Source organism: Populus trichocarpa, chromosome 19 (assembly GCF_000002775.5).
Source record: "Populus trichocarpa isolate Nisqually-1 chromosome 19, P.trichocarpa_v4.1, whole genome shotgun sequence".
NCBI classification, from domain to species: domain Eukaryota; kingdom Viridiplantae; phylum Streptophyta; class Magnoliopsida; order Malpighiales; family Salicaceae; genus Populus; species Populus trichocarpa.
In genome coordinates, this window is record NC_037303.2 from 6,384,646 (window position 1) to 6,412,270 (window position 27,625).

Sequence of the window (27,625 nt, forward strand, 5' to 3'; positions counted from 1 at the left end):
ATTTGGCCAAATCAGGGGTTTAATTGCATAATTATTAAAGTTTGATGGTCAATTAGGGACTTAATTGAAACAATCCGAGACCAAGGACCAAACTAGAAAAGGCGCTAACATTAAGGGATCCAGTTACAATTTTGTTGGGGATTTGATTACAAAACTGCAAAACATTCAATGGCCAAATCGAAAGAAACCCAAGCGACGCCGTTTCCACCATTTCATCGTCTGCAACAGCTGGTATTCTGTGATAATAAAGGAAGGAGACGTTGGCAGCGATAATGGAGCCGATTCCAAATCAAGAAGGGAGCGTATCGCGGCTAACAACCCTCGCCACCGTGATGCACGCTGGCTTACCAAAAACACTCGCGTCCTCTGGCTATAAAAGCCAGAAGAAGAACCGAACGCTGGAGGGAGAGAAAGGCAGAGAGAGGAGAGGCTACACTGAAAAAAATAAGAGTGAAACAGCTTAGGGGGAAAACATAAGAAATAGGAGGGAGCAGAAAAATATTGAGAAAGCAAAAGGGAGAGCAGAGGAATCAAACCGAACAGAAACAGAGGACACGGTGAAGCAGAGAACCCAGCACCACCATCGTCTTCGCCTTCGTCTTCTCAAAATCAGGTATGTTCGATGCCCTTCCCCGTTTCCCTGCAAAATGAGATGATGCATGTTAGTATGTAAAATATAGAAAGAAAATATAAGAAAACCGACACCAGAAATCGCCAGTTACAATGCTCTGTTTTGTTTTCTTTTTTCATTCTCGCACTGCAACAAAGATGGTTAACAGAGCGAAGGTAATTTAATTACCTTCGCCCTGTTCATGTAAGCCTAAATAATATTATGGTGCCATTAGTTAAAAGTATGCCTTGCAGTCTAGATGGTCAGCTTACCCGGATCTCATCCAAGAGACCCGGTTTCAAGTCCCAACAAGGGAATTTCTTTTTGAAGATGGTCACTGGCATGGGCCAGTGACCATGCTGGGCTGGCTGAATCCAGCCCAGCTACGCAGGTTGGCTGGGGTCCAGCCCAGCCATATGGGTCGGGTTGGGCCCATCAAAATAATAATAATAATAATAAAAATAAAAAACAAAAAATAAATAAAAAATGAAAAAAATATTCAAAGAAATTATTTAAATATCTGTGATTTTCCGCCAATTTTTACTGCATTTTAATCAATACTGGTTTGTATTTTTATACTGTAAAGATACAAATCCGGTACTAAAATATCATGTTTTGTCCAGACATAAAAAAAAATGTTTTGTTTTCTTCAAAAAAATTATTTAAATATATGTGATTTTCCACCAATTTTTACTGCATTTTAATCATACCGGTTTGTATTTTTATACTGTAAAGATACAAATCCGGTATTAAAATACCACGTTTTCATCCAGACATAAAAAAAATATTTTGTTTTCATGCATACGGCCAAGTCTCTCAAAAAATAAAAAATCATATTGTATTTTCATACAACAAAGAAAATTTCAAAAAAATATGTATTAGCATGCATTTTGGCTTTAATAACCAGTTTATTAAAGTCACGAGAACTAGGCCAATATTTCAAAAATTCTAAAACAATTTCATTTTATTTTCTTTTAATATCTGGGTTATGATCTTATACGTAAGACGTGTTTCGGATATTAAATTTTCTTTGTTGGCATTAGACCGGTTAGGTTTTACCCGATAAGATAAGGATCTCTTTACCGAAGAGAACTTTTCTTAAGCCATAGACGGACCAACAAATAAAAAGCACGACATGACCTTAGATTTTATCAGACAATAAAACAATGCAGCTTACCTTAGGTAGGGCGTATTTGGGGTGCTAATACCTTCCCTTTACGCAACCAGTCCCCGTACTCGATCTCTGAGACCAGTTAGGGTTCCTAGTGACCAAAATACTAGGTGGCGACTCCCATTCCATTTTTCCACTAATAAAAGACAAGAATTCCTTGTCTCCACACATTTGCCATTTTAGACAAGATTTTAAGGGTGGATGTTTTTGCTGCGACGCCGCACCCGTGCGACAGAATGGCGACTCCACTGGGGACCTTGTGGACTAAGCTTTGTTTTTGTCTGATAATTGTGTTTTGTTTGGTTTGCGTGTTTTTTGTTAATAAGCTTATTTTATTTATTTGTTTATTACACGTTTGAATTTCTGTACATTTATGTTCATGCATTGTATAGAACTGTCTCATGCATCACATATTTTAATTTTTGGGAAGCACACACAATCTTATTAAGTTAGGAGGGGAATTAGCGATCTGCCCTATGACTATCGGTCGGGGTTCAGATGCGTGAAACACCCAACTCATATCTGAGTGCCTGCTTGGTAATGGTGGGCATACGTGCCTTAACTATTCCTTGCAACGCCCCCATACTGTCTTTACGAAGACCGTCACTGGACAGATATGAGACCCTTTTTGAGACTTAGATAGTTAACCTACCCTTTTTGTTTTACGATATATATACTTTCATTTGCATCAAATTAATCATGTTAAATTTATCACTCCAGGTTCTGAACTGAAATCATGACTAAGTACCTATCTTTCCAAGAGTTTGGGCAAGAATCTGAGTTGAACCAAATAGTTGAAGGAAAATGTCCAAGAATCGATGCTAATAGGTTGCCATGCATTTCCAAGATAAATCACATGGTAAATGACTTAGGGAAATTGTTGACTATAATGGGATATGTGGACAAAACTCTCTTTGAACGGCGATATGGGAGAATAGCGCAACTAATGAGGCTACCCATACAAGCGACAGCAATCAAAGCCCTCCTGAACTTTTGGGATCCTAGTTATCGATGCTTTACTTTCGGGAACATTGGTATGACACCTACCTGGAGGAATATGAAAGGGTCCTAGATTTTCCAAATAACGGCAGAAAAATCTACCTCAGACGAAAATTTGAAGACACAGCTTCAGAGGTAGTCAATTTATTAGGCCTGGGAAAAATCAGTCAATGCAGGGTAGTTGATGGGGGTTTTAAATGGAAGGTCATTGAAGCCATAATGAAGAAGAATGCTGAGGAAGGCAAGTTGGGGGATGAACGATACAGGTTAGTGGCCTTCACCATCTTTGGACTAGTATTATTTCCATCCGAAATTGGAGTCATCAGTTTAGAAGCCGCAAATGTCTTTGTAGAATATGAGCATGACCGAATTAATCCTTCTTCAGCAATTTTGGCCGAAACCATGTTGTCACTTAACCATTGTAGAATGCATGGAAAAGGAGCCATGAGATGTTGCAGCCCTATTTTGTATTTATGGATTGTTAGTCATATTGAAACGCCAAGGGACATCTTCAATAATTTTTGGTGGTTTGACCTCCGACCATTAAAGGTTACCATAGAGGAAACTTGGAAGAATTGGGACGAGACGGTTTGGATAGACAAGTATGCTGCACTACCTCAAAGCAACTTCAAATGGAAAGCACCATGGATGAATGACCCTATCTGCACCATGAGTTGTGGAAGCAAGACATGGGTCCCCTTGATTGGTGTAACCGGATACATCAGTTATGCACCTGCACTTGTAGCAAGACAGTTGGGTGGAATGTAGTATGTACCAAGGACTCTGGGTTTAGCAGATTTCACAGGTTTGTTCAAGCATCAACCATTCCTTGAAGAGATAGAGCTTATCCAACAAGATTGGAAAAAGCCCCTGTTAATAAAAAAGGAAGAAGGAAGCAGATTTGAATCGTCATGCAGCCAGAGTTATACAAGTTGGAGAAATCAAGAGCTTTCTGAAGTTGTAGCACCAAAATCAGCAACAGTGCAACAAAAAAGGAAAAGGATTGATGATGAGGAAGAGTTGAGAGAGAGCAGCTAGAAAAATATATAGTTGATCTCAGCAAAAGCAAAGGGCAACAACAGCTCCTGGAAAAACAATTGGATGAAGAAGATACGATGAGAAATTACTTGAACCAATAATTGGAAAACAAAGATAAGCAGTTGAAAGAATGGCAGAAAAGGGCCGAGGTAGCTGAGGAAATAACCAAAGGGGTCCAGAATGAGTTAAGGAGTCGAATAAATGAATGTAATGAGTTGGCTAACAAGAATGGGCTTATTGAAAAAGAATTGGCCAAGATCAAGAGATCAGCAAAAGGCAAAATGAATGCTGATAAAGAGACGACAGATTCCTTGAAGAAAGAAAGAAACGGTCTTACAAAGAAGTTAGAAGTTGAGAAGGAAAATAATCGGCTAGCTGAAATCGACATAGAAGAAGAAAGAAGGATCAGGGCTCAGTATATAGTACAACTTGAGGAAGAAAGAAGTGCAAGGAAAGCCACTGAGTCTGATATGAGAGATTACCAGAAGAGAGCCGAGTCTTCGAAAGGACGAAGAATAGCTTTGCAATCCGAGCTTAAAATACAGGAAGAGGAGTTAAGGGAGTTGAGGAGCCGTTACTTTGAGATGGAAGAAGGTTTTAATGAGATTAAACAAGAACGCAAGGAATGTCAGGATTATATTGACAGCTTTGCAGTTCAGATTAACTCCAAAATAGCCGAGCTAGAGAGAGAAGAGCTACAAAGGGCAACAAATAAGATGGCACAGTTGGAGGCAATGGTCCGAGTATTGGAAAGAAGTAATGAAGCTTTAGGGAACAACAATGAAGTAATAATCGCTGATAACACCTTGTTCCATGATAAAATAAGATGTATGACAAAACAAGTCGAGCAAGTAACCCGCTATGTGGAAAGGCTGCATCAACAAGCTACCCAAGTTGGAAATGATGTTACAAAGTATCGAGAGTACATAGGGGTTGTCATCTCTTTTATTGGGGACTTAGCTAATGGAGGGAATGCCTTTTAGGGTAGTGATGTATAAGGCCCTTTTCTATTTTTACTTTGTATAAGCTACCCTTATTTATAAGAAAGGCCATGACTTTTTTTTCTTTCTAATGTATTTTGGTAACCAACCATGATAAAGAACTTGGCAAACATTCTTTTACAGCAATCAGTTCAACTCAGAAATCTTGCCTAAAGGATTACGAAGGTCATGAATCAGTTCTAATAAAAAAAAAACATTAGAATCAGTTCTTAACAAAGGCTATCGCATATGCATTGCATTTTCATCACGCATTTGTTTATAATTTATCATGTGCAAATCAGATCGTGAAACATAGGTCCCCCCTCTAAAGTCTATCACACCCGACTAAGATCAAGAATGGAGAACGAGGAAAGAGCTCACTTAGAGTCACATTATCAGAATGAGTTGGAATCCGTAAAGAATGAAGTTGCTCGCATGACCAATCTGCTTGAGCAACTTCTAAAAGCCAAAAATGAGGAGGGAACGTCTACCCAACCAATTGTGGGAGCACCAGCAGCTCATATCCAAGGGACCTCTCAAAACTTGGGGGCAGATTCAACGGCAGAACAACACTTTGTGCCTATCACCTCTATTCCACCAAGTCAAGCTCCATTCACCGTGGATTTAACAGCAGATGGACCTCCCGACAATAGGTCCACCGATAATATGAACTACGACAAGTTGTCAGCTCTAGAAGAAAGATTAAGAGCAGTTGAGGGTAATGATTGGTTTGATCCTATGCGAGCAGCAGAAGTGTGTTTGGTACCAAACATCATAGTACCAAAGAACTTTAGGATACCAGAGTTCGTCAAATACACTGGATTGGAATGTCAAACACTCACCTCCGATCTTACTGCAATAAAATGGCTGAGGTGATTTATGATGATAAGCTGTTAATCTATTTTTTCCAAGATAGTCTGGCGGGATCTGCCCTAAGCTGGTACATGAGGCTGGACAATGTTAAAATTAAGAAATGGAAAGATTTGGTGGAGGCCTTTCTTAAGCAATACAAGTTCAATTTGGAAATTGCTCCGGATAGAACAAGCCTTATGTCAATGGAAAAGAGGAGCCAGGAGTCAGTAAGGGCTTACGCGCAAAGATGGAGAGATGAGGCAACACATGTCCAACCCCCTTTGATAGAGACAGAAATGGTCACTTTATTCGCCAATACCTTCAGGGCACCTTACTATGAGCATCTAATGGGCAGCTCATCTCAACATTTCTATGATGTTGTACGTGTGGCAGAAAGGATAGAGCAAGGGATTAAAGCGGGGCGTATAGCGGAACCGTTAGAGAAGAAAGGTTTTATGGGAAGGAAAAGAGAAGGTGATATTAACAATTTGGAAGGCGGGTACAAAGGCAAGAACATAAATTACCAGAACCCACAGATGCCCACCCCTCATTCCACCAACATAAACTTTGCTAAACCTTTTCAAACCAATCGAACAAATTACCAACCAAACAACTACCAAAGGCCAAATACAAAGTATCCTTCGGAACAGTTGCCACCCTTACCCATGCCCTTAAAAGACTTGTATGCTAAATTGTTGAGCATAGGACAAATAGCTCCAATTCTTTTACCACCAATTGAACCACCCTTTCCCATATGGTACAAACCAGAATTAACTTGCGAGTATCATGCTGGTAACCCGGGGCACGAAATTGAAACTTGTTATGCTTTCAAAAGAAGGTTGCTAGAACTCATCAAGATGGGGTGGGTGTCTTTTGAAGATATGCCCAATGTTAATTCCAATCCTTTGCCTAAACATGCTGCAAGTGGAGTAAGCATGGTAAAAGTTGGGAATCGAAGTAAAGGGTTGAAAATATCCATGAAGAAGTTGCATGGTATGTTGGTACAGTCAGGGTTTCTAAAGATGAATAATAAACATAATCTAGAAAGGAGTGATTATTGTGAGTTCCATGAAGAGGAGGGACATCATATCAATGATTGCATGGAGTTTCGCAAAAAAATTGAGAAAATGATGATTATGGGAGAACTGAGGATTGAAGCCATGGAGAACGGTGATGAAATAAGAATGATGGAGGGCCAAGACAGGTTGTCATAAGTATGTAGAGTCCAACCAACAGCTTATGGGCCGCCAAAGTTAATCCTAGTTAAACCTTCCTATACGAAGAGAAATCACAATGCAATGCCCTATAATTACGGCTATGCCTCCAATGTTGGAACCCCTCTTCCTTTGTTCCAAACTGAGGTTAGTGGGTTGACTAGGAGTGGCCGGTGCTTCACACCTAAGGAGTTAAGGAAAGCAAAGGGTAAGGAGGTGGTAGACCTGGGCAAAGAACTGGAAGTTAATAAACCAGTAACTGAAGAGGAGTCAAATGAATTTCTGAAGTTGATAAAGCATAGTGAATATTGCATAGTAGATCAATTAAAGAAAACTCCAGCTAAAATCTCCCTTATGTCTTTGATACTCAGCTCTGAACCGCATCGAAACGCCTTGCAAAAGTTATTGAATGAGGCATATGTACCCCAAGATATTGAACAAAAAACCATGGAACACTTGGTGGGGAGGATCCATGCGACTAATTATCTGTACTTTACAGCTGACGAGTTAGATGCTGAAGGAACTGGACATAACAAACCCTTGTACATCACCACTAGGTGCAAGGATTGCCTCATAGGAAAGGTGCTCGTCGATAATGGTTTAGCTCTTAATGTGTTGCCAAAACACATGCTGAAAGAAATGCCGGTTGATGAATCTCATATGAAGCCTAGTACCATGATGGCAAGAGCATATGATGGCTCACTAAGACAGATAATTGGGACTTTAGAAGTGGAGTTATATGTGGGACCACAATTGTTCCTGGTGACATTTCAGGTTATGGATATCCACCCTTCCTATAGTATGTTGTTGGGAAGACCTTGGATTCATGCAGCTGGGGCAGTAACTTCATCGTTACACCAATGTTTGAAGTACATCATGAACGGGATGTTGGTAACTGTCAAAGCTGAGGAGACAGTATCCATGATAAATAATGTGGTTGTACCTTTCATCGAGGCGGAGGATTGCAATGATGAATATAGCCATGCTTTTGAGATTGTGAACAATGACTGGGTGCCTGAAAACACAGTGATAAGAATGCCAAGGATCTCAGAAGCAGCAAGGAGGGCCGCTCAATGTTTTTTGGAGCGTAAGATTCCATTTCAGCATAACCCTATCATCGAAAATCCAGAAAGGGTTAATTTAATAATGATGAAAGGTGCTAATCAAAGATTTGGGCTGGGGTATGAGCCTAAAAAGGAGGATCATCGATGGGCTGCTGGTAGAAGAAGGGAAAGAAGAATGGCTAGGATTCAAGGAAAAGAGCCTAAAGAAGAAGAGCTGGAAATCCCTCCCCTAAAGGTATCGTTCCCAAAGGCCGCATATGTAATGCAACCTGATAAAGATTCAGAAAGCCTTAGTAAAAAACTATCAAGCATGGACATAAACACCTTGGAGAAGGATAAAGAGGAAGGAAGTGGCATGAATATGGTATCCGGAGTGGAAGATGAATCACTGCCACAGCTGACTGTCCATACTCTAGAAGAAGTCTCCACCACGACATTTGTGTGAAAGTTGGCCATGGGCGAGAAGTTTCAGAACTGGGTGACCCAAGAAGCTCCTGTAGTGTTTAAAATGTAAACCAACTTTGTCTGCATTTACATGTTTCTGTCATTGCTTTTACTTGCTTTTATTTCCTCTAGTTGACAATCAAGGCTCATGAGGTCAGCCAGATTCTATCCTTGTCATCGAGCCCACCCTTTGCTTTAATGAGATCATGTATTTTTCAAATGTTGTCTATTTATATGCACATTTACACTAGACACCTTCCGCTTTCAGGAATCCTGAAAGCTGATGATCTTCCACAACATCACATACACTTAACATCAAGAATGAATGGCCAAACTTTAACGAACATGTGATTGCGGTGGAAGAAGAAGAATGGGATGAAAGCAATATCAGAGAACTCGCAAAACTGGTGGAACAACATGAACAGACTTGGAAGCCCGCTGTAGAAGAACTTGAAACCATAAATGTGGGTAATGACCAGTCTAAGAAAGAGTTGAAAATAGGGACCTTAATTACTCTTGAGCAAAGAACAACGATGATCGCCTTACTACAAGAATATGCAGATGTTTTCGCTTGGTCTTACGAGGATATGCCTGGTTTAGATACAAATATCGTAGTACACAAGATCCCACTGGAGGAAGGTTGTAAACCAGTCAAGCAGAAATTGAGGAGAGCCCACCCAGATGTTTGGATCAAAGTCAAAGCAGAACTCGAGAAACAGTGGAATGCAAGCTTTCTAGAAGTAGTTAAATATCCACAATGGGTATCCAATATTGTTGTTGTGCCAAAGAAGGAGGGAAAGATTAGAGTTTGCGTGGATTTCCGGAACTTGAACAAAGCTAGCCCCAAAGATGATTTTCCACTACCACACATAGATGTTTTGGTTGACAATGCTGCACGTAGCTCCATATACTCCTTTATGGATGGTTTCTCAGGATACAACCAGATAAAAATGGCTCCGGAAGATAAGGCGAAGACAACTTTTGTTACGCCTTGGGGAACATATTGTTACAAAGTTATGCCATTCGGTCTGAAAAACACAAGGGCAACCTACCAAAGAGCCATGGTGGCTTTGTTTCATGACATGATGCATAAAGAAATTGAGGTGTATGTAGATGATATGATCGCAAAGTCAAAGAAGGGAGAAGATCATATAAAGGTTTTGAGAAAACTATTTGAGAGGTTGAGGAAATACGAACTAAAGCTCAACCCTGCAAAGTGTTCATTTGGGGTTAAGTCCGGAAAGCTGCTAGGATTTGTGGTAAGCGACAGAGGTATAGAGGTAGATCCTGATAAAGTAAGGGTCATCCAATCTATGCCGTCCCCAAAGACCGAGAAGGAGGTGAGAGGATTCTTGGGAAGGTTGAACTACATCGCCCGATTTATAGCTCAGTTGACCACAACATGTGAACCTATTTTCCGGCTTTTAAGAAAAAAGAATCTTGGGACTTGGAATGAGAAGTGTGAGGTGGCATTCAATAAAATCAAGCATTATTTACAAAGTCCACCTTTGCTTGTTCCTCCTATATCAGGAAGGCCTTTAATACTGTATCTGACAGTGACTGAGGCAGCTATGGGATGTGTATTAGGTCAACATGACGAAACCGGGAGAAAAGAAAGGGTCATTTATTACTTAAGTAAGAAGTTCACTGAATGTGAATCTAGATACACGGTGATAAAGAAGCTTTGTTGTGCATTGGTATGGGCAACAAAAAGATTACGACATTATATGATGTATCACACCACTTGGTTGATTTCAAAAGTGGATCCATTGAGGTATATTTGTAACAAACCCTATCTCTCGAGTCGAATTGCAAGGTGGCAAGTTTTTTTGGCAGAATATGATATAGTGTATATGACAAGGAAGGCCGTGAAGGGAAGTGCAATTGCTGATCACCTAGCTGATAACGCTGTGGAAGACTATGAGCCATTAGATTTTGATTTCCCGGATGAAAATGTATTATCAATCGAAGAAGAAGAAGGAAAGATAGATTGGTGGACCATGTTTTTTGATGGGGCAGTAAATGTATATGGTAATGGGGCCGGTGTAGTAATAATCTCTCCCGATAAGAAGCAGTATCCGGTAGCAGTTAAATTACATTTTGAATGCACCAATAATACAGCTGAGTACGAGGCTTGTATCCTGGGTTTGGAGGCCGCATTAGAACTAAAGATTGGAAAAATAGATGTGTATGGTGACTCAATGTTGATTATCTGTCAAGTGAAAGGAGAATGGCAAACCAAAGAAGAAAAACTAAGGCCATACCAGGAATACTTATCCACACTATCAGAAGAGTTTAAAGAGATAAGATTCACCCATCTAGGGAGAGAAGGAAACCATTTTGCGGACGCTTTGGCTACATTGGCTGCTATGGCTACGATTGATCTTGGGCGAAAAGTGCAACCTGTACATATTGACATCATAAATAAACCAGCTCATTGTTGCTCGATTGAAGGAGAGATAGATGGAAAGCCTTGGTATTACGATATCAAGAATTTTGTGAAAAATCAGGAATATCCAGTAGGAACATCAAAGATGGATAAGAAAACCCTAAGAAGATTGGCCAGGGATTTCTATTTAGATGGAGAGATTCTGTATAAAAGATCATTTGACGGGACCTTGCTAAGGTGTCTAAATGAGACAGATGCTAGAAGTGCTTTACAAGAGGTGCATGAGGGGATTTGCTCAACTCATGCTAGCGGCCATATGGTAGCAAGGAAAATACAAAGGGTCGGTTATTTCTGGATGACGTTAGAGAAAGACTGCATCGACTATGTCAGGAAATGTCACAAGTGTCAAGTGCATAGTGATAAGGTGAATGCACCTCTAACTCCGCTGTTTAATCTAGCATCTCCATGGCCATTTGCAATGTGGGGAATCGATGTGATTGGGCCTGTTAACCCAAAGGCCAGCAATGGGCATAGATTCATTCTCGTGGCAATTGACTAGTAGAAGCCAGTTCATACGCCCATGTGACACAAAAGGTGGTGAAAAAGTTCATTGAAAAAGACTTGATTTGTCGGTATGGTCCACCTGAAAAAATAGTGACTGATAATGCACAGAATTTCAATGGCAAAGCAATAGTGGAGCTCTGTACAAAATGGAAAATCAAGCATTCAAATTCCTCTCCATACAGACCGAAGATGAATGGTGCTGTGGAAGCTGCCAACAAAAACATCAAGAAAATTATTCAGAAAATGGTAATCACTTACAAAGACTGGCATGAGATGTTACCATTTGCTCTCCATGCATATCGCATTGCAGTGAGAACCTCGACAGGAGCCACTCCGTATTCTTTAGTATATGGGATGGAGGCGGTGATGCCTTTGGAAGTAAAAATTCCCTCGTTAAGGGTGTTGATGGATTCAGAACTAGATGAGGCTGAGTGGGCCAAAGTGAGATATGAACAGCTAAATATGATCAGTGAAAAGAGGGTAGCAGCAATATGTCATCATCAGCTTTACCAGAAAAGGATGGCCAAAGCATATGATAAGAAGGTTAGACCTCGTATGTTCCAAGAAGGAGATTTGGTACTAAAGAAGCTCTTAGCTTTACCAGGGGAAAATCTAAGCAAATGGGCTCCAAATTATGAAGGTCCTTATGTAGTGAAGAAGGCTTTCTCGGGAGGAGCTCTACAGTGGTCCAGAATGGATGGAGAAGATCTAGCCAGACCTGTGAATTCCGATTCTGTAAAGAGATATTATGTTTAACTTTCTCCCAAAATCAATAAAGTGAAGTTTGGCCATGATTTCTTGGTGTAAAGAATCTTTTCTCCCACTGCATTGATCTCACAACACTTAATCTTCTAAAAAAATCTAGAAAGATTTGGCTTTGTGCATGTTTACAAGGAATGTATCATAGGACGATCAAAGGTGAATTTTAAGCATTTCCCGGTAAAGAGGAAACCAAGTCAAACAAACCAAAGATAAAAGACAAAACTTAGTCTTTAGAAGCATTTTGAATCGCATAGATAAAATGTATGGATAATCACTCTATAATCATGTGTAATTGTCAGTCAGGATGAGAACAAAAGTTTATCAATCCTAGTAAATATGCGTTTGAAATAAGGAAAGGTCATCTTTGTTAAACTTTCACTTTCTAAAGATTATATCCTTTGTGACCACCATTTGAGCTAAAAAAAAAAACCAGACTAGGACCACACCCCATACTAGGGGGCAATGAGAGATCCTCTGTTAGAAATGATGAAGACAATGGTAGAATCAAGGGTGAAAGGAGGGCTAAAAATGGAAGCCTCATGATTGATAAAAGGCTAAAAAGGAAAAGAGTTTGAGAAAATTGCCAAAAAGAACACAAGGATCTTTACAAGTCAGAACCCAACACTTGGGGGCAAAAAAATAAATAAATCCTTAAGGCAAGTTTCTCCAAACACAACCTACGAGACAACTTCACAAGAACAGGAGATAGAAGAAGAGTGGTCCTAAGTCTTTAAACCCTTAAACACTTTTTGAGCCTTAAAGCATCCTTTTTCTTTTTCATAACCCACAACTATAATCGACATTACAAGCCCTTTAGAAGTCCTTTCTAATCAAGCGCATATAACCTAGGTTGATAGACATTGGTCTTATGATTCATTTGACATGATAAATAAGTGATAATCTGTTTTTTTCTATCCATACAAGAAAAATGCTAATATGAGATGATTTTTTGAAACCTATCGAAAAGATCAAACAGAAGATTACCTTGGAGAAAGTCTGATCTAAAGTCAAAACCACATTTTGGAAACCGATAAAGCCTTTTTCCGGGGATTGCTTAAAATAACTCTTGATGCATATGTAGAAAGCCAAGACTTTTAAAGATTTTTTTGTTTGAAAAGATTTTTGTGCTGCAAAAAAAAAACCGTAATTCGAGAAAAGACAAATTAAAGTATTGATAAGAGCATGATAAAAAACAATGACATATCATGCATTTTTGAAAAAGGTCACTAAAAAGGGGGTTGGGGATTTCCTCTTCAAGATGGGATGGGTAAGAAGGACAGTGTGAGAGACAGATCTCAACACATGATTTCAAACACATGGACAAGGTCATACTAAGAAGGAGTTCTACAAGATGAGGGGGGGACCTATATTTCAAATCAGGTAAGGATGCATGCATGTCATCTAACCTCAAAGCATTGCACACATATTTTTATTTGTTACAGGAAAATCCATAAAAAAAAATTAAAATAAAATAAAATCATTGAGCTGATAATAAAAGAGAATCATTGTTGTGACCTTGGAACGGAAAGAAAAATGAGAAGAACCCTACCATTAGAAAATTTTCAAAAAAAAAAAAGAAAAAAAAAACCAATGTGAGTGTGAGGGTAGGTCGCCCATGAAAATAGACCAGTGTGAGTGTGTGGGCTGGTCGCCCCTGAAAGTAGACCACGATGAACATGTGTGGGCAAGTCGCCCCTGAAAATAGACCAGGATGAAGTATGGGCAGGTCGCCCCTGAAAATAGACCAGTGTGTGGGCCGGTCGCCCCTGAAAATAAACCACGATGAACATGTATGGGCAGGTCGCCCATGAAAATAGACCAGTGTGAGTGTGTGGGCAGGTCGCCCCTGAAAATAGACCAGTGTGTGGGTGTGGGCCGGTCGCCCTTGAAAATAGACCAGGATGAGCATGTATGGGCAGGTCGCCCCTGAAAATAGACCACGATGAACATGTGCGGGCAGGTCGCCCCTGAAAATAGACCAGTATGAATGTGTGGGCCGGTCGCCCTTGAAAATAGACCAGGATGAACATGTGCGGGCAGGTCGCCCCTGAAAATAGACCAGTATGAGTGTGTGGGCCGGTCGCCCTTGAAAATAGACCAGGATGAACATGTGTGGGCAGGTCGCTCATGAAAATAGACCAGTGTGAGTGTGTGGGCCGGTCGCCCCTGAAAATAGACCAGGATGAACATGTGTGGGCAGGTCACCCGTGAAAATAGACCAATGTGAGTTTGAGGATAGGTCGCCCATGAAAATAGACCGTGTGAGTATGTGGGTCGGTCGCCCCTGAAAATAGACCAATGTGAATATATGGGCAGGTCGCCCGTGAAAATAGACCAGTGAGTGTGTGGGGGAAGGTCGCCCATGAAAGTAGACCAATTTTCTTCAAAAAACAGCAGATGGCCTAAGATAATAAGATCATTTTCTTTTCCTTTTTCTTTTTCTTTACAAGCTTACTATGCAAGACATTGATGATGTTTTTGCTTCGTAAGCATTGTAAAGAGGGGGCATCTGTTGTTACTCATTTTTTGGTTCAAAACAAAATGAGAAAATACAAAAAAAATATATATCAAAAAATATATATATATCAGAAGAAATCCAAAAAATAATAGGAGCTAGAAAAGGATGCTGGAATACCGAGAAAGGCCAGAACTGGTTGAAGAGGTTCAAAAATACAAAACAGTATATTTTTGACAGATAAGAGCCCTGTTGACAAAGAAAATTCAAGTTGAGGAAGAAAAGTCTAAAATCAGATGTTTATGGACTCAATTAAATTTTATCTAAGGTTTAATTGAATTTATAGAGGGTTAGATGGTAAGAAAATTGAGTTTTAAGTCAACATAGGCTTTTATTGGGAGAAATTAAAGTTCTGGGGTCCAATTATAATTTTGAAAGAGTTGATTTGGCCAAATCAGGGGTTTAATTGCATAATTATTAAAGTTTGATGGTCAATTAGGGACTTAATTGAAACAATCCGAGACCAAGGACCAAACTAGAAAAGGCGCTAACATTAAGGGATCCAGTTACAATTTTGTTGGGGATTTGATTACAAAACTGCAAAACATTCAATGGCCAAATCGAAAGAAACCCAAGCGACGCCGTTTCCACCATTTCATCGTCTGCAACAGCTGGTATTCTGTGATAATAAAGGAAGGAGACGTTGGCAGCGATAATGGAGCCGATTCCAAATCAAGAAGGGAGCGTATCGCGGCTAACAACCCTCACCACCGTGATGCACGCTGGCTTACCAAAAACACTCGCGTCCTCTGGCTATAAAAGCCAGAAGAAGAACCGAACGCTGGAGGGAGAGAAAGGCAGAGAGAGGAGAGGCTACACTGAAAAAAATAAGAGTGAAACAGCTTAGGGGGAAAACATAAGAAATAGGAGGGAGCAGAAAAATATTGAGAAAGCAAAAGGGAGAGCAGAGGAATCAAACCGAACAGAAACAGAGGACACGGTGAAGCAGAGAACCCAGCACCACCATCGTCTTCGCCTTCGTCTTCTCAAAATCAGGTATGTTCGATGCCCTTCCCCGTTTCCCTGCAAAATGAGATGATGCATGTTAGTATGTAAAATATAGAAAGAAAATATAAGAAAACCGACACCAGAAATCGCCAGTTACAATGCTCTGTTTTGTTTTCTTTTTTCATTCTCGCACTGCAACAAAGATGGTTAACAGAGCGTTAATTACCTTCGCCCTGTTCATGTAAGCCTAAATAATATTATGGTGCCATTAGTTAAAAGTATGCCTTGCAGTCTAGATGGTCAGCTTACCCGGATCTCATCCAAGAGACCCGGTTTCAAGTCCCAACAAGGGAATTTCTTTTTGAAGATGGTCACTGGCATGGGCCAGTGACCATGCTGGGCTGGCTGAATCCAGCCCAGCTACGCAGGTTGGCTGGGGTCCAGCCCAGCCATATGGGTCGGGTTGGGCCCATCAAAATAATAATAATAATAATAAAAATAAAAAACAAAAAATAAATAAAAAATGAAAAAAATATTCAAAGAAATTATTTAAATATCTGTGATTTTCCGCCAATTTTTACTGCATTTTAATAATACCGGTTTGTATTTTTATACTGTAAAGATACAAATCCGGTACTAAAATATCATGTTTTCATCCGGACATAAAAAAAAATGTTTTGTTTGCTTCAAAAAATTATTTAAACATATGTGATTTTCCACCAATTTTTACTGCATTTTAATCAATACCGGTTTGTATTTTTATACTGTAAAGATACAAATCCAGTATTAAAATACCACGTTTTCATCCAGACATAAAAAAAATATTTTGTTTTCATGCATACGGCCAAGTCTCTCAAAAAATAAAAAATCATATTGTATTTTCATACAACAAAGAAAATTTCAAAAAAATATGTATTAGCATGCATTTTGGCTTTAATAACCAGTTTATTAAAGTCACGAGAACAAGGCCAATATTTCAAAAATTCTAAAAAAAATTCATTTTGTTTTCTTTTAATATCTGGGGTTATGATCTTATACGTAAGACGTGTTCCGGATATTAAATTTTCTTTGTTGGCATTAGACCGGTTAGGTTTTACCCGATAAGATAAGGATCTCTTTACCGAAGAGAACTTTTCTTAAGCCATAGACGAACCAACAAATAAAAAGCACGACATGACCTTAGATTTTATCAGACAATAAAACAATGCAGCTTACCTTAGGTAGGGCGTATTTAGGGTGCTAATACCTTCCCTTTACGCAACCAGTCCCCGTACCCGATCTCTGAGACCAATTAGGGTTCCTAGTGACCAAAATATTAGGTGTCGACTCCCATTCCATTTTTCCACTAATAAAAGACAAGAATTCCTTGTCTCCACACATTTGCCATTTTAGACAAGATTTTGAGGGTGGATGTTTTCGCCGCGACGCCGCACCCGTGCGACAAATGCTATGAGATCATACGTTTTATGAAGAAAAGGTTCATTACAAAGAGAATTCATGGCCGAACTTTATTTTATTGACTGTGAAACATAGTATTTCTTTATAGAGTCAGCATTCACAGGTTTAACTAGATCTTCTCCATCCATTCTAGATAACAAATAAAGCTCCTCTTGAGAATGTTTTCTTTAACACGTAAGGGCCCTCATTGTATGGCGCCCATTTACTTTGATCCTCTTCTGGTAAAAGGCAATATTTTCTTCAGTACAAGATCTCCTTCATGGAATCCTCGAGGTCGAACCTTCTTGTCGTATGGTTTGGCCATCTTTGATGATGACAGATTGCAGCTATCCTCTTTTTACTGATCAGATTCAACTATTCATATCTAACTTTTAACCATTCCTCCTCTTCTAAATTCAGAGTCTACCAATACTCTTAATGGGGGGTTTTCCACTTCTAAAGGCATCACCGCCTCCATTCCATATACCAAAGTGTACGGGGTGGCTTCTGTTGGTGTTCGGACCGCTGTGCGGTACGCATGAAGAGCAAACGACAACATCTTCTGCCAATCCTTATAGGTGACCACTATCTTCTAAATAATCTTTTTGACATTCTTGTTAGCAGCTTCTACCGCACCATTCATCTTTGGCCTATACGGCGAGGAATTGGAATGCTTGATTTTCCATTTAGCGCAGAGTTCTATTATCATCTGCCATTGAAGTTCTGGGCATTATTAGATATAATCTTTTCTAGTGGACAATATCGACAGATCAAATCTCTTTTCATAAATTTCTTCACCACTTTTTGCCTCCAAACATCTCAACACAGTTCCGTCAGATGATTTCTTATACAAAGTTTCCCCATCAAGATAGAAATCCATTGCCAACCTCCTCAAAGTCTTCTTGTCGATTATGGATGCCCCCATGGGATATGTCTGGTTTTGGATGAAATTCTTGATATCATAGTACCAAGGGTTTCCATCCATTTCTCTTTCAACAATGAGCTGGGTTATTTCTGATATCAATGTGTACCGGCTGTACTTTGTGCCCAAAGTTTATTCTAACCATGGAAGCTAACGTGGCCAAAGCATCAACAAAATGGTTTCCATCCTTTCCTAGATGGGTGAACTTTATTTCCTTAAATTCTCTAGAATTTAGACAGGTATTCTTGGTAAGGTCTCAACTTCTCGTCCTTGGTTTGCCCTTTTCCTTTCACTTGGCAAGTAATCAAAATTGAGTCTCCATACACATCTATCTTTCTAATATTCAGCTCTAATGCCACCTTTAAAATGAGAATGCAAGTTTCATACTGCAACTTAACTAAAAACGAATACTCCTTTTTATTAAGAGAGATTATCATTGCACTAGCTCTGTTACCACATATGTTTACATCACTATCAAAGTACATAGTCCACCAATCTAATTTCCCTTCCTCAACTGAAAGCACATCTTCATCAGGAAAGTCAAATTTTAATGACTCATAATCTTCCCTAGCATGGTCGGCAAGGTGATCGACAATAACACTCCCTTTCATGGCTTTCCTTGTCATATATACTATGTCGTACTCAGCCAGTAGAACTTGCCATTTTGCAATTCGGCTTGATAGATAGGGGTGGATTCAATACGTATTACTTGATTTTCTCGAAAGCTTCTTCACACTCTTATTCCAAATTCTGAGATTCTTCTTCCTTAACAATCAAAGATTGAGTCACAAGTTGTGGTTAATTGGGATATAAACCGAGCAATGTAATTCAACCTTCCCAAGAACCTTCTTACATCCTTCTCAGTCTTGGGAGTTGGCATAGATTGAATAGCCTTTACTTAACCGTGGTCCATTTCTATCCCTTTGTCACTCATCATAAATCCCAACAACTTTCATAGATTTCACCCTGAATGAACACCTTGCATGGTTAAGCCTCAACTTGTACTTCCTTAATCTTTCAAATAATTCCTTCAATATTCGGACATGATTCTCTCCCTCTCTAGATTTAGCAATCATGTCATCCACGTATACTTCAATCTCTTTGTGCATCATGTCCCGTCCATAAAGGAATAGGCTATGAGCTGGATTGTCAACTAACATATCTATGTGTGATAGAGAAAAATTATCTTTAGGGCTAGTCCGGTTTAAGTCCCTAAAGTCCACACAAACTCTGATTTTATCTTCCTCTTCGGGTACTACCACTATATTGGACACATATTGCGGATACTTGACTATTTCTAGAAGGGCTAGTTCGGTTTAAGTCCCTAAAGTCCACACAAACTCTGATTTTATCTTCCTCTTCGGGTACTACCACTATGTTGGACACATATTGCGGATACTTGACTATTTCTAGAAAACCAGCATTCCACTATTTTTCAATTTATGTCTTTACCTTGATCAAGACATTCAGATTGGTCCTTCTCAACCTTTGCTTAACCGATTTGCATCCTTCTACTAGTGGTACCCTATACAAACTAGGCATATCCTTGTAGGACCAGGAAAAACAAATCTACATAATCTTGGAGTAGTGCAATCAACTCTTATCTTTCTTTAGGGGTGATCAAAGTCCCTATCTTCAACTCTCTCTTGATTTTTTTCATTGCCCACATCTATGGTTTCAAATTCCTCTTTAGCAGATTTCCAAGCTTGTTCATGTTGTTCTTATTAATTTTTGTGAATCCCCTAATGTTATTTTCCTCTCATTCTTCTTCTTTTACAACTAATATGTATTCTTTAAAGTTTAGCCATCCATTCTAAGTGTAAAGTACAATTGTTGTTATGAAAGATCTGCTTTGAAAACGGAAAGTGATGTGTAAAAACATCAAGATGAACTTTTGAAAATGCATGATCTCATTAAAAGGAAAAGTTTGGCTAAAAAAATAAAACAAGGATAAAATCCAATTGACATTTGGAACCTCGATTTAAAAGGTGAAAAAAAGCAAACAACACAATATCATGATCAAACAAGCATTGTTGATTAAATTTTGAACACCAATAGAGCTTTTTGGGTCTCCCAATTATGGAATATCTCTCCCTTTGCTAGCTTTTGAATGAAGGTCTTGAGATTCAAGATGCTTTGACCTTAACCTTGTTTCGATGCAAAAAGATATTATGGAGCAGGTTTACTAAGGATAGATTCTATTTCCTTCATGTGAGACATTGGATAGGTTTACTACTTGGTCTCTAAAGAGGGTCTCTTGCTGTCCTAGAGATCACCCTCGTAAAGGCAATATAGGGGTTCAGCAGTTAGTGGGATGACACGTGTACCAATCACTATTAGTCTAAACACTAAGCAAAGAGTTGGGGTTTACACAAACTTAAACCTTGACTCAAGTCATAAGGCAAGCTGCTAGTCCCCCACTTAACTTAAAATTTAATGTGTGTGCTCTCCAAAAGGAAAATAATAATAAAGTGATGAATGACTACATCATGTATGACAGAATGTAAAGATGCATGCTAAAGCTTTTAAACAAAGTATCATTCATGGTAAAAAAAAACAACAACACATAACATAAAAAAAACAATTACCAAGCTTAGTCCAAGGGTCCTCAATGGAGTCGCCATCCTGTCGCACCCTCGCAGCGGAGCGCGGCGTCGCGGCGATCCTCGATTGATTTCGGGGTCGTTTTTTGTTTTATTGTGAATAAGGGAGTCGCCACCTAGTATTATGGTCACTAGGAAACCTAACTGGTCTTTCAGAGATTCTAAGGCAAGGGACTGGTTGCGTAAAGGGAAGGTATTAGCACCCTTAGTACGCCCTACCTAAGGTAAGCTGCTTGGTGTTTGGTTTGTCTTATAATTGTTATGGTGTTGGTGTTCACTTAAATAGGTTTTCTAGGATAGGTTTGTTATGATGAATGGATTTGGGTTCAAAGTCTAAAAGCAAGAACCCTTAGCCAATATTGATCATACCTTTAGATATGTCTATAAAGTGCCAAGGAGAACCAATGCAGATCTCTTAAAATCTGTGTTTGATTCAAATTAAATTTATTAAGATAGAAATCCAAGAAGATTCCATGTGCTTTAAAAGCTCATTTTTTCCTTAGTATTGCATTCTCTCACGGCTCGTAAACCGTGGAGTAAAAAATTGAAATGTCCTCAACTATAATTAAGGCTTCTTTCAAGGATGTGTGATGACTTATTATTCCTAGAAAATTATTTTGGATATTTACCACTTAAGGTTTCTTTATCCAAATATTAACAGTGAATAATAACAAGTTATTCCCAATAATAGTTTGGATATTTATCCCTTTAGGATTTTTTTATCCAAACATTAACGGTGATTAATAGATGAATCCACCCCCCAAAAAATAAGATTTTTATATTTTTTGGAATATTAACCAACACCCTTTGGAGTTTTACAAACATGTTGTAAAATCCAAAAATGCAAAAAAATAATTTTTGTGTTTAAGAAATCCATGCGAAAACACATTTTCAAAACTTTCAATATTTTTTTATATAAAAAGAACGTTCAAAACATGTTAGGGTATTGGCCGTATGCAACACACAAAAAACATTTTTTATATTTTCTTTGCAAAATACACACACATCACAGTTAATCGCAATTAAAATCAACAAACCACATATTAATCAAATTCTTAAGGCTTTAATAAATCAGCTATTAAATCCCAGAATATATGTAGAAACATGTTCTTACATTTTCCTGAGAAATACAACATGATTTTATTTGTCCTTCAGATACTTGACCATACACCAAATTAAAACAGTAAATTCATTTTTTTTGTCTTTTTGATTTTATAATTTAATAACATACATAAAAAACTACAAACACACACACATCCCCTTTTTATTATGTTTTTCTCATACACCCATATATAATTACAAATAACATAAAATCAAAACAAATCTAAACACATAATATACAATTCAAAAATTGCAAAATAGACCCCCAAATATTCAGGAATTGCAGAGGAACACTTCTGGGAATGCAGGAATAGTGGTGGCGCGTCTTCTCCACGATGGAGAGGGGAAATGGAGAGGAGGCAGTGTGTGCGGGTCTGGGAGGCGATTGGCTGGAAAAATAGGGAGAGTTGGCTTTGATTTTGGAGATTAAGAGGCAGACAGCGGGGAGAGTACGACTAGGGCTGTATTGGGGAGGAGTTGGGGTTGGTTGGTCTGTGGGGGAAGGAGATGGTGGAAGGCTGAAGTTTTCGGTCAGCTGAGGGGAAAACGAAAAAAAGTCGGGGGTTTTCGGGTGCAGGGGATGAAGGCAAAAAAATCCCAAAAGGAGAGGCTGCGGCTGGGAAAGGGAGCGGCCAGGGACGAAGAAAATGGGGCTACGGTGTGGAGGAGAAAAAAATTCCAACCGGGGGGAGGCTGCGGCTTTTTTTTGGTAGAGATGAAGTCAGCGGCGGCTCGGGTGAGGGAGAAGAAAGGGTTATGATTTTTAGGGTTTTTTTGTGGTTCAGGGTTTCTTTATAATTACTCTCAATTGTGCAAAATTGCCCCCTTGTAAATATGTTTTCTGCCCCCCAGTGTATATGGCTGGAGGTTCACTTATATAGAAAATCTCTACATGTGCTATTTAAAGAAATATTGCAATAATTATTGCAGAGTTTTTCATCTATAACCAGCACCAACAAATCCTATATATATTTTATTTTATATTGCAGTGATTTTTTCCATAACCAGCACGAATAAAATCATATATCTATGGTATTTTATATTGCAGTAATTATATATGATTCAATAATTATCTCCTTGACACATTGCTTCCTTAATATTAGCTCTGATGCTTTATGTTATCGCCACACGTAAACCCTTATTATTATTTTTATTTTTTTATTTTTGAAAAATTTATCAAAACGTGGGTCAAAAATTAGGTAGCAACAAGGTGTTGAGATACCCCTACAAGCTTAGCAACTCGGGTTGCAGATACTGATACGTAGATAGTGCAATGTTTGATTCCCTTAAGCTTTTCTCCTCAACCCATGCAACAAGCGTTGGGCCAATAGCTTCCAAGTCAGTTGACCTTAGGGTATTAGGTGTTAAAACACCCCTTCGGGCTTAATTGTTTAGGTTAAGGAGGCTACGAAACCAAACTTATCTACGTTTTTATTATCATCAATTTTTTTTTTGTAATTTGTTTTGCAAATTATATACTATCCCTTTTCCTTAGTTGTTACCTATAACAAAAGAACATAAATAATGTAATAATCCAATGTGCAACCCACAATTATATGTTAAAGTGTGTGTGTGTGTGTGAAAATGAAGGTTTAAGAATACTTGTTAAATGAGTATATGAGTAGAATTAAGTGATAACAATGAAAGAGTTTGTAAACCTGAATATTTCAAGAAGTATGTGATAGACCTTGTTATGAATATTACAAAAAAATGTTTACTAAGATGCGTCTCAAGAGTCAATAAAACTCCCCCTTACTCTGTCATCCTAGTAATAACAGTTTTGCTAAATGGTTTTATTAAAAACAAAAGCAGTTAGTTGTTAGTTTTTTTTTTTTAATGTCAACTACTACCCTCTCCCCCCAACCAAAACGAGACATTGTCCTCAATGTCATAAGGTACAAAGATAGAGTATAGAAGACATCACCTGAAACAACGAACACTGACAAACCTGAAACATACTTAAACAAATATAAGAAATAACAAAACAAAATACTACGCTATTAATAAAACCAAAAGATACAAGGTTTCACAAACGAAGGCTCAAATCCAATCTAAGCTTTTTACGGCTTTTCTTAGTTGACTAATTTATGCGACTCATGGAGGGATCAATTACAGGGATGAAATATTGTAGTTGGTCAATCAATTGTTTAGCAGTAGCATCAGAGATTATGATTTGTCGTGCCGAAGATGTTAGAAATTCCTGTTCCATAGCTTGATCAAGAAAAGACAACAAATTATCATAAAAACCATTAACATTTAACAAACCTATAGGTTTATAGTGAATGTGCAGTTGGGCCCAAGAGGAAATTTGAAAGATCTCTTCCAATGTGCTCAGACCACCTGGTAAGGCAATGAAGGTGTCAGCATGGTTAAACATTGCATTCATTCGATCAGACATTGTGGAGACCTGTAGTTCTTCTCCAATTGTTTTTCCAATGAAGTCCCCTTTTGCTAAAGCTTTGGGGACGACCCCCAAAACTTGACTGCCTCCTAGAAATACAGCTATTGACACACCCCCCCATTAACCCAAGACTGCCTCCCCCATACACTAAATGAATCTTTCTCTCAGCTAGTACTTGACCAAGATGATTTGCTGATTCTAAAAACTCTTTCTCTTTCCCAGGACTAGATCCACCAAAAACACAAATATTTTTGATGTGATGACTTGAGGAACCTGTCATTTCTACACACTTCTATATATGTTGAATGTATGGGTTGAGTAGAAATGAAGGGAAGGAAGATAAGATTTTATAGATGAGAAATAGAAAATGCAATCATACCACCTATATGGAGGCCAGCTAGAGTCTCACTCTCTCTCTCACTCTCTCTTTATTTATTTATTTATTTTGAAAAAGCATGTGTATGTACAGGTAGTTGTGATTGTGGCTCACATCTTCCCTTGTTTTACGTCCAAGAACGGCTTAAACGCCCTCTATGGGTCGAGGATAGGCTTCCCATCCAGTTTTCTTAAAAACTGGAAAACAAGGTCTTTTATAATCAGATTTCCAACATTATATTTTTTGGTTTTTAGCTTTTAAGCCTTCAACATTATATTCTTTGATTGTGCATTCTTTCAATGATATGTATCTCTAGAACTTGCTTCATATATTGTTGAGATTACATTCGCATTACATATATACATGAAAATGATAAAGGCATTAGGAATTTTAACCACTTGAGCAAAAAAGCCAACCTAAAGCATATTATCCTTAGTGAGCCCTTTTTGAGCTTGTTTATCTTTTCTTTGCTTTATCCATGTATAAGCCTTAACTTTTTATATGTTTTCCTTTTCCCCTGGCCAAGGATTAGTTGAGCATATACTTGTGATATCTCATGGAATTATGGTTGGAAATTATTTGAAAAGAAAGAAGAAGTGATGCTTGATGAAAAGATAGACAAAGTTGCCAAAGGTGAAAAAAAGAAGAAGAAGTGTTCCTTTATGTTCTTAAGATTTTATGTTGAAAGAGCTTGAAATCAAAAGAAGTTAAGCATTGGTGATTAAAGATGGAAAATTTATGTGCTTAGATGGAATATCTTGTTTGAAATATCATTTTTCAGAATGCTTTACTTTTTTTGGCTTGAACCTTTTCTTTAACTCTCTTTTACCTCACCTTAACCTTAACCCTAACCCCATTACAACTGGAAAATAAGACCTTTTGATTCATGCATTCCTTGTAATATGTTAGTAATGGAGATGAGATTGAAGAGTAAGCTTATGGTAGAACATATTCATTGATTGAATTTGAGAGATTTAAGCACATAAGCCCTAAACACGTGAGTGTTGGAGTGTATATCAATGAGAGGACCTATCATTTTGGCATGGCATAGATTTCATTTAAATCCCGACAATTAATTGAGTTTTGAAGTTTGCATGTAAATAAATTCATGAAAATTTATACTCTTTATCCTTCTTGATTGTATTCTTGTTTATAATGCATATATTCTTGGATATTGATGGGAGATTAGGAGATTAGTCATAGTGATTTGATTTAATTTAATTTCAATTTGATTTTACCTATCCTTTCTCAAGGACGAGCAAGAGCTAAGTGTGGGGGTATTTGATGCAACCATATTATTCGATAGTTTCACCCACATTTAACTAGTGTTTTGCCTATGTTTTATATATAAAATGCCTTGATATTCTTTGTTTTATGTTTTGAAGGCATTTTTGGATGAAAGATGCAAAAAGAGTAAATTAAAGGTAATTGGCAGATTTGACCTTCAGTCGATGTTTTGTGCAGAGCGTGAGTTCTAGAGGTCGAAATGAAGTGATTCTAGTGGCATTAAAAATATAACGTCCATACCTTTCTAGAAATTTAAGGAAAGAAAATAAAATAAGGAAGAACATGGAAATCGCAGCCTTCAAAGTCAAATTTCACAATCTGCCAATGTTGACCTTCGTACATTTAGACTTGAATATCTAGAGGTACATAAGTCTAATTGATGCAAACTCAATTGTTTTAGATTCCTGACACAAAGGCCTATCAACACTCCAAATGTCAGCAAAAAAAGATGTCATATGAAGGAGATATGATTTTTCAAAGATGACAACTGAATTCTGCCAACAAACAGGTTTCGTGAAGAAACGAGTCCAAATTACGTTCCAAAGCATCTAAACTGATATCCAAGTTTTTATTTCAGCAATTTAGCTCCTCTAAGTCAAAGCTTAAAGATTTCATGCAAGGCTATTTCTCTTTTTTTAGGAAAATAGTTATTGAAGTACTTAAATGTAAACTATCTACTTAAAGGAGGATTATTTTGTAAAATAGAAACTAGGGTTTCCTAGGATATAAAAAGAATGAGAAAAGAGAAGGGGGGCAGCCAACCAAGAGGAGAAAAACACCCCCCTCCTCTAAGAAACTCAAAATGATGCATTCTTCCTTCTTTTTGATTAGTTTTTCAACAAACATACAAGGCTAAACACTTTTTCTTGGTTGCAAGGACACGGAAACCTTTGGATTTCAAGAACGGTGAGATTTATTTTACCTTTTCTTTTCATTTTATATGATGAATATGTTTGTTCTCCTATGCTTAGTTTTCCTATGATTGTTTATTTTAATTGCTAGAGTGGACTCTAAGTTATTATTGTAGACAATCTATTGCTAAGTTTGATATCAAAAACGGAGTTGTGGTATATGAACTTGTGAAGCAACTGAGTTTAATAATTAGTGGCGGATCTACGTTATTAATCTTAGGGAGAACATTCAATCAAATCAAACATAGACTGCGGACAGTTATGTTTTCTTGATTAATCAACTTATCTAGTTCTTAAGGCTGCCATTGAATTAAATTACTAGTGCGGACACTGTGGTTGTTTGATGGTTAGGGTTAGTTATACGGTGGATCCGTTAACTAACCAATGTTAAGAAGAGATAAATATTCAGAATATAAATTGATGTTTCATTTCCATGATCAATTCTGATTTCTGTAGGTGGATGTGAGCTTGTGACCAAGGTTTGTTCTATTGATAATTTTCTGCTTTTATTTAATTTCGCTTGATAGTTTTCTATTTTCTTTTGCTTTAGCCTAGATAACGTCCAACCCCCCCCCCCAAATTGCATATCATCTAGCATAAAAATCTAACTTGAACCTTCCTTATGGGATCAACCCCTTGCTTGCTCTATACTATCTTGTGTGTTGTGTTTTAAGCTAGGGTAATTAATTTGTGTGACCGCGACATCGCAACAATAATCTTAGGGAGAACATTTGATCAATCCAATCAAACATGGACTGCGGAAAACTATGTTATCTAGATTAATCAACTCATCTAGTTCTTAAGGATGCAATTGAATTAAATTACTAGTGCGGACACTGTGGTTGTTTGATGTTTAGGATTAGTTATACCACGGATCTATTAACTAATCAACATAAGAACAGATAAATATTCAGAGTATAAATTGACGCTTTGTTTCCATAATTAGTTCTCATTACTGTAGGTGAACGATTACTTGCGACCAAGTTTGTTTTTCTTGATAAATTTTGGTTTTCTTTGATTTAACATTAATTTTTTAC

The 27,625-nt window shown here is 38.0% G+C and overlaps 1 protein-coding gene and 1 long non-coding RNA gene across 2 annotated transcripts; one reads left to right on the forward strand and one right to left on the reverse strand.

Annotated features, from left to right (window-relative positions):
• Nucleotides 1-89: 89 nt before the first annotated feature.
• Nucleotides 90-741, reverse strand: LOC127904777 (uncharacterized). The gene is made up of 2 exons (XR_008058220.1): nt 537-741; nt 90-435 (listed from the first exon to the last, which is right to left on the reverse strand). It is a non-coding gene; the product is annotated as an uncharacterized LOC127904777 (long non-coding RNA).
• Nucleotides 742-5,155: 4,414 nt separating this feature from the next.
• LOC127904799 (uncharacterized) lies at nt 5,156-12,081 on the forward strand. Its single transcript, XM_052449681.1, has 7 exons — nt 5,156-5,670; nt 5,715-6,854; nt 6,936-7,638; nt 7,735-8,367; nt 8,505-8,525; nt 8,693-11,278; nt 11,356-12,081. Exons 1-7 carry the CDS (start codon nt 5,156-5,158, stop codon nt 12,079-12,081), a joined length of 6,324 nt encoding a protein of 2,107 aa, XP_052305641.1.
• The last annotated feature ends 15,544 nt before the right edge of the window (nt 12,082-27,625 follow it).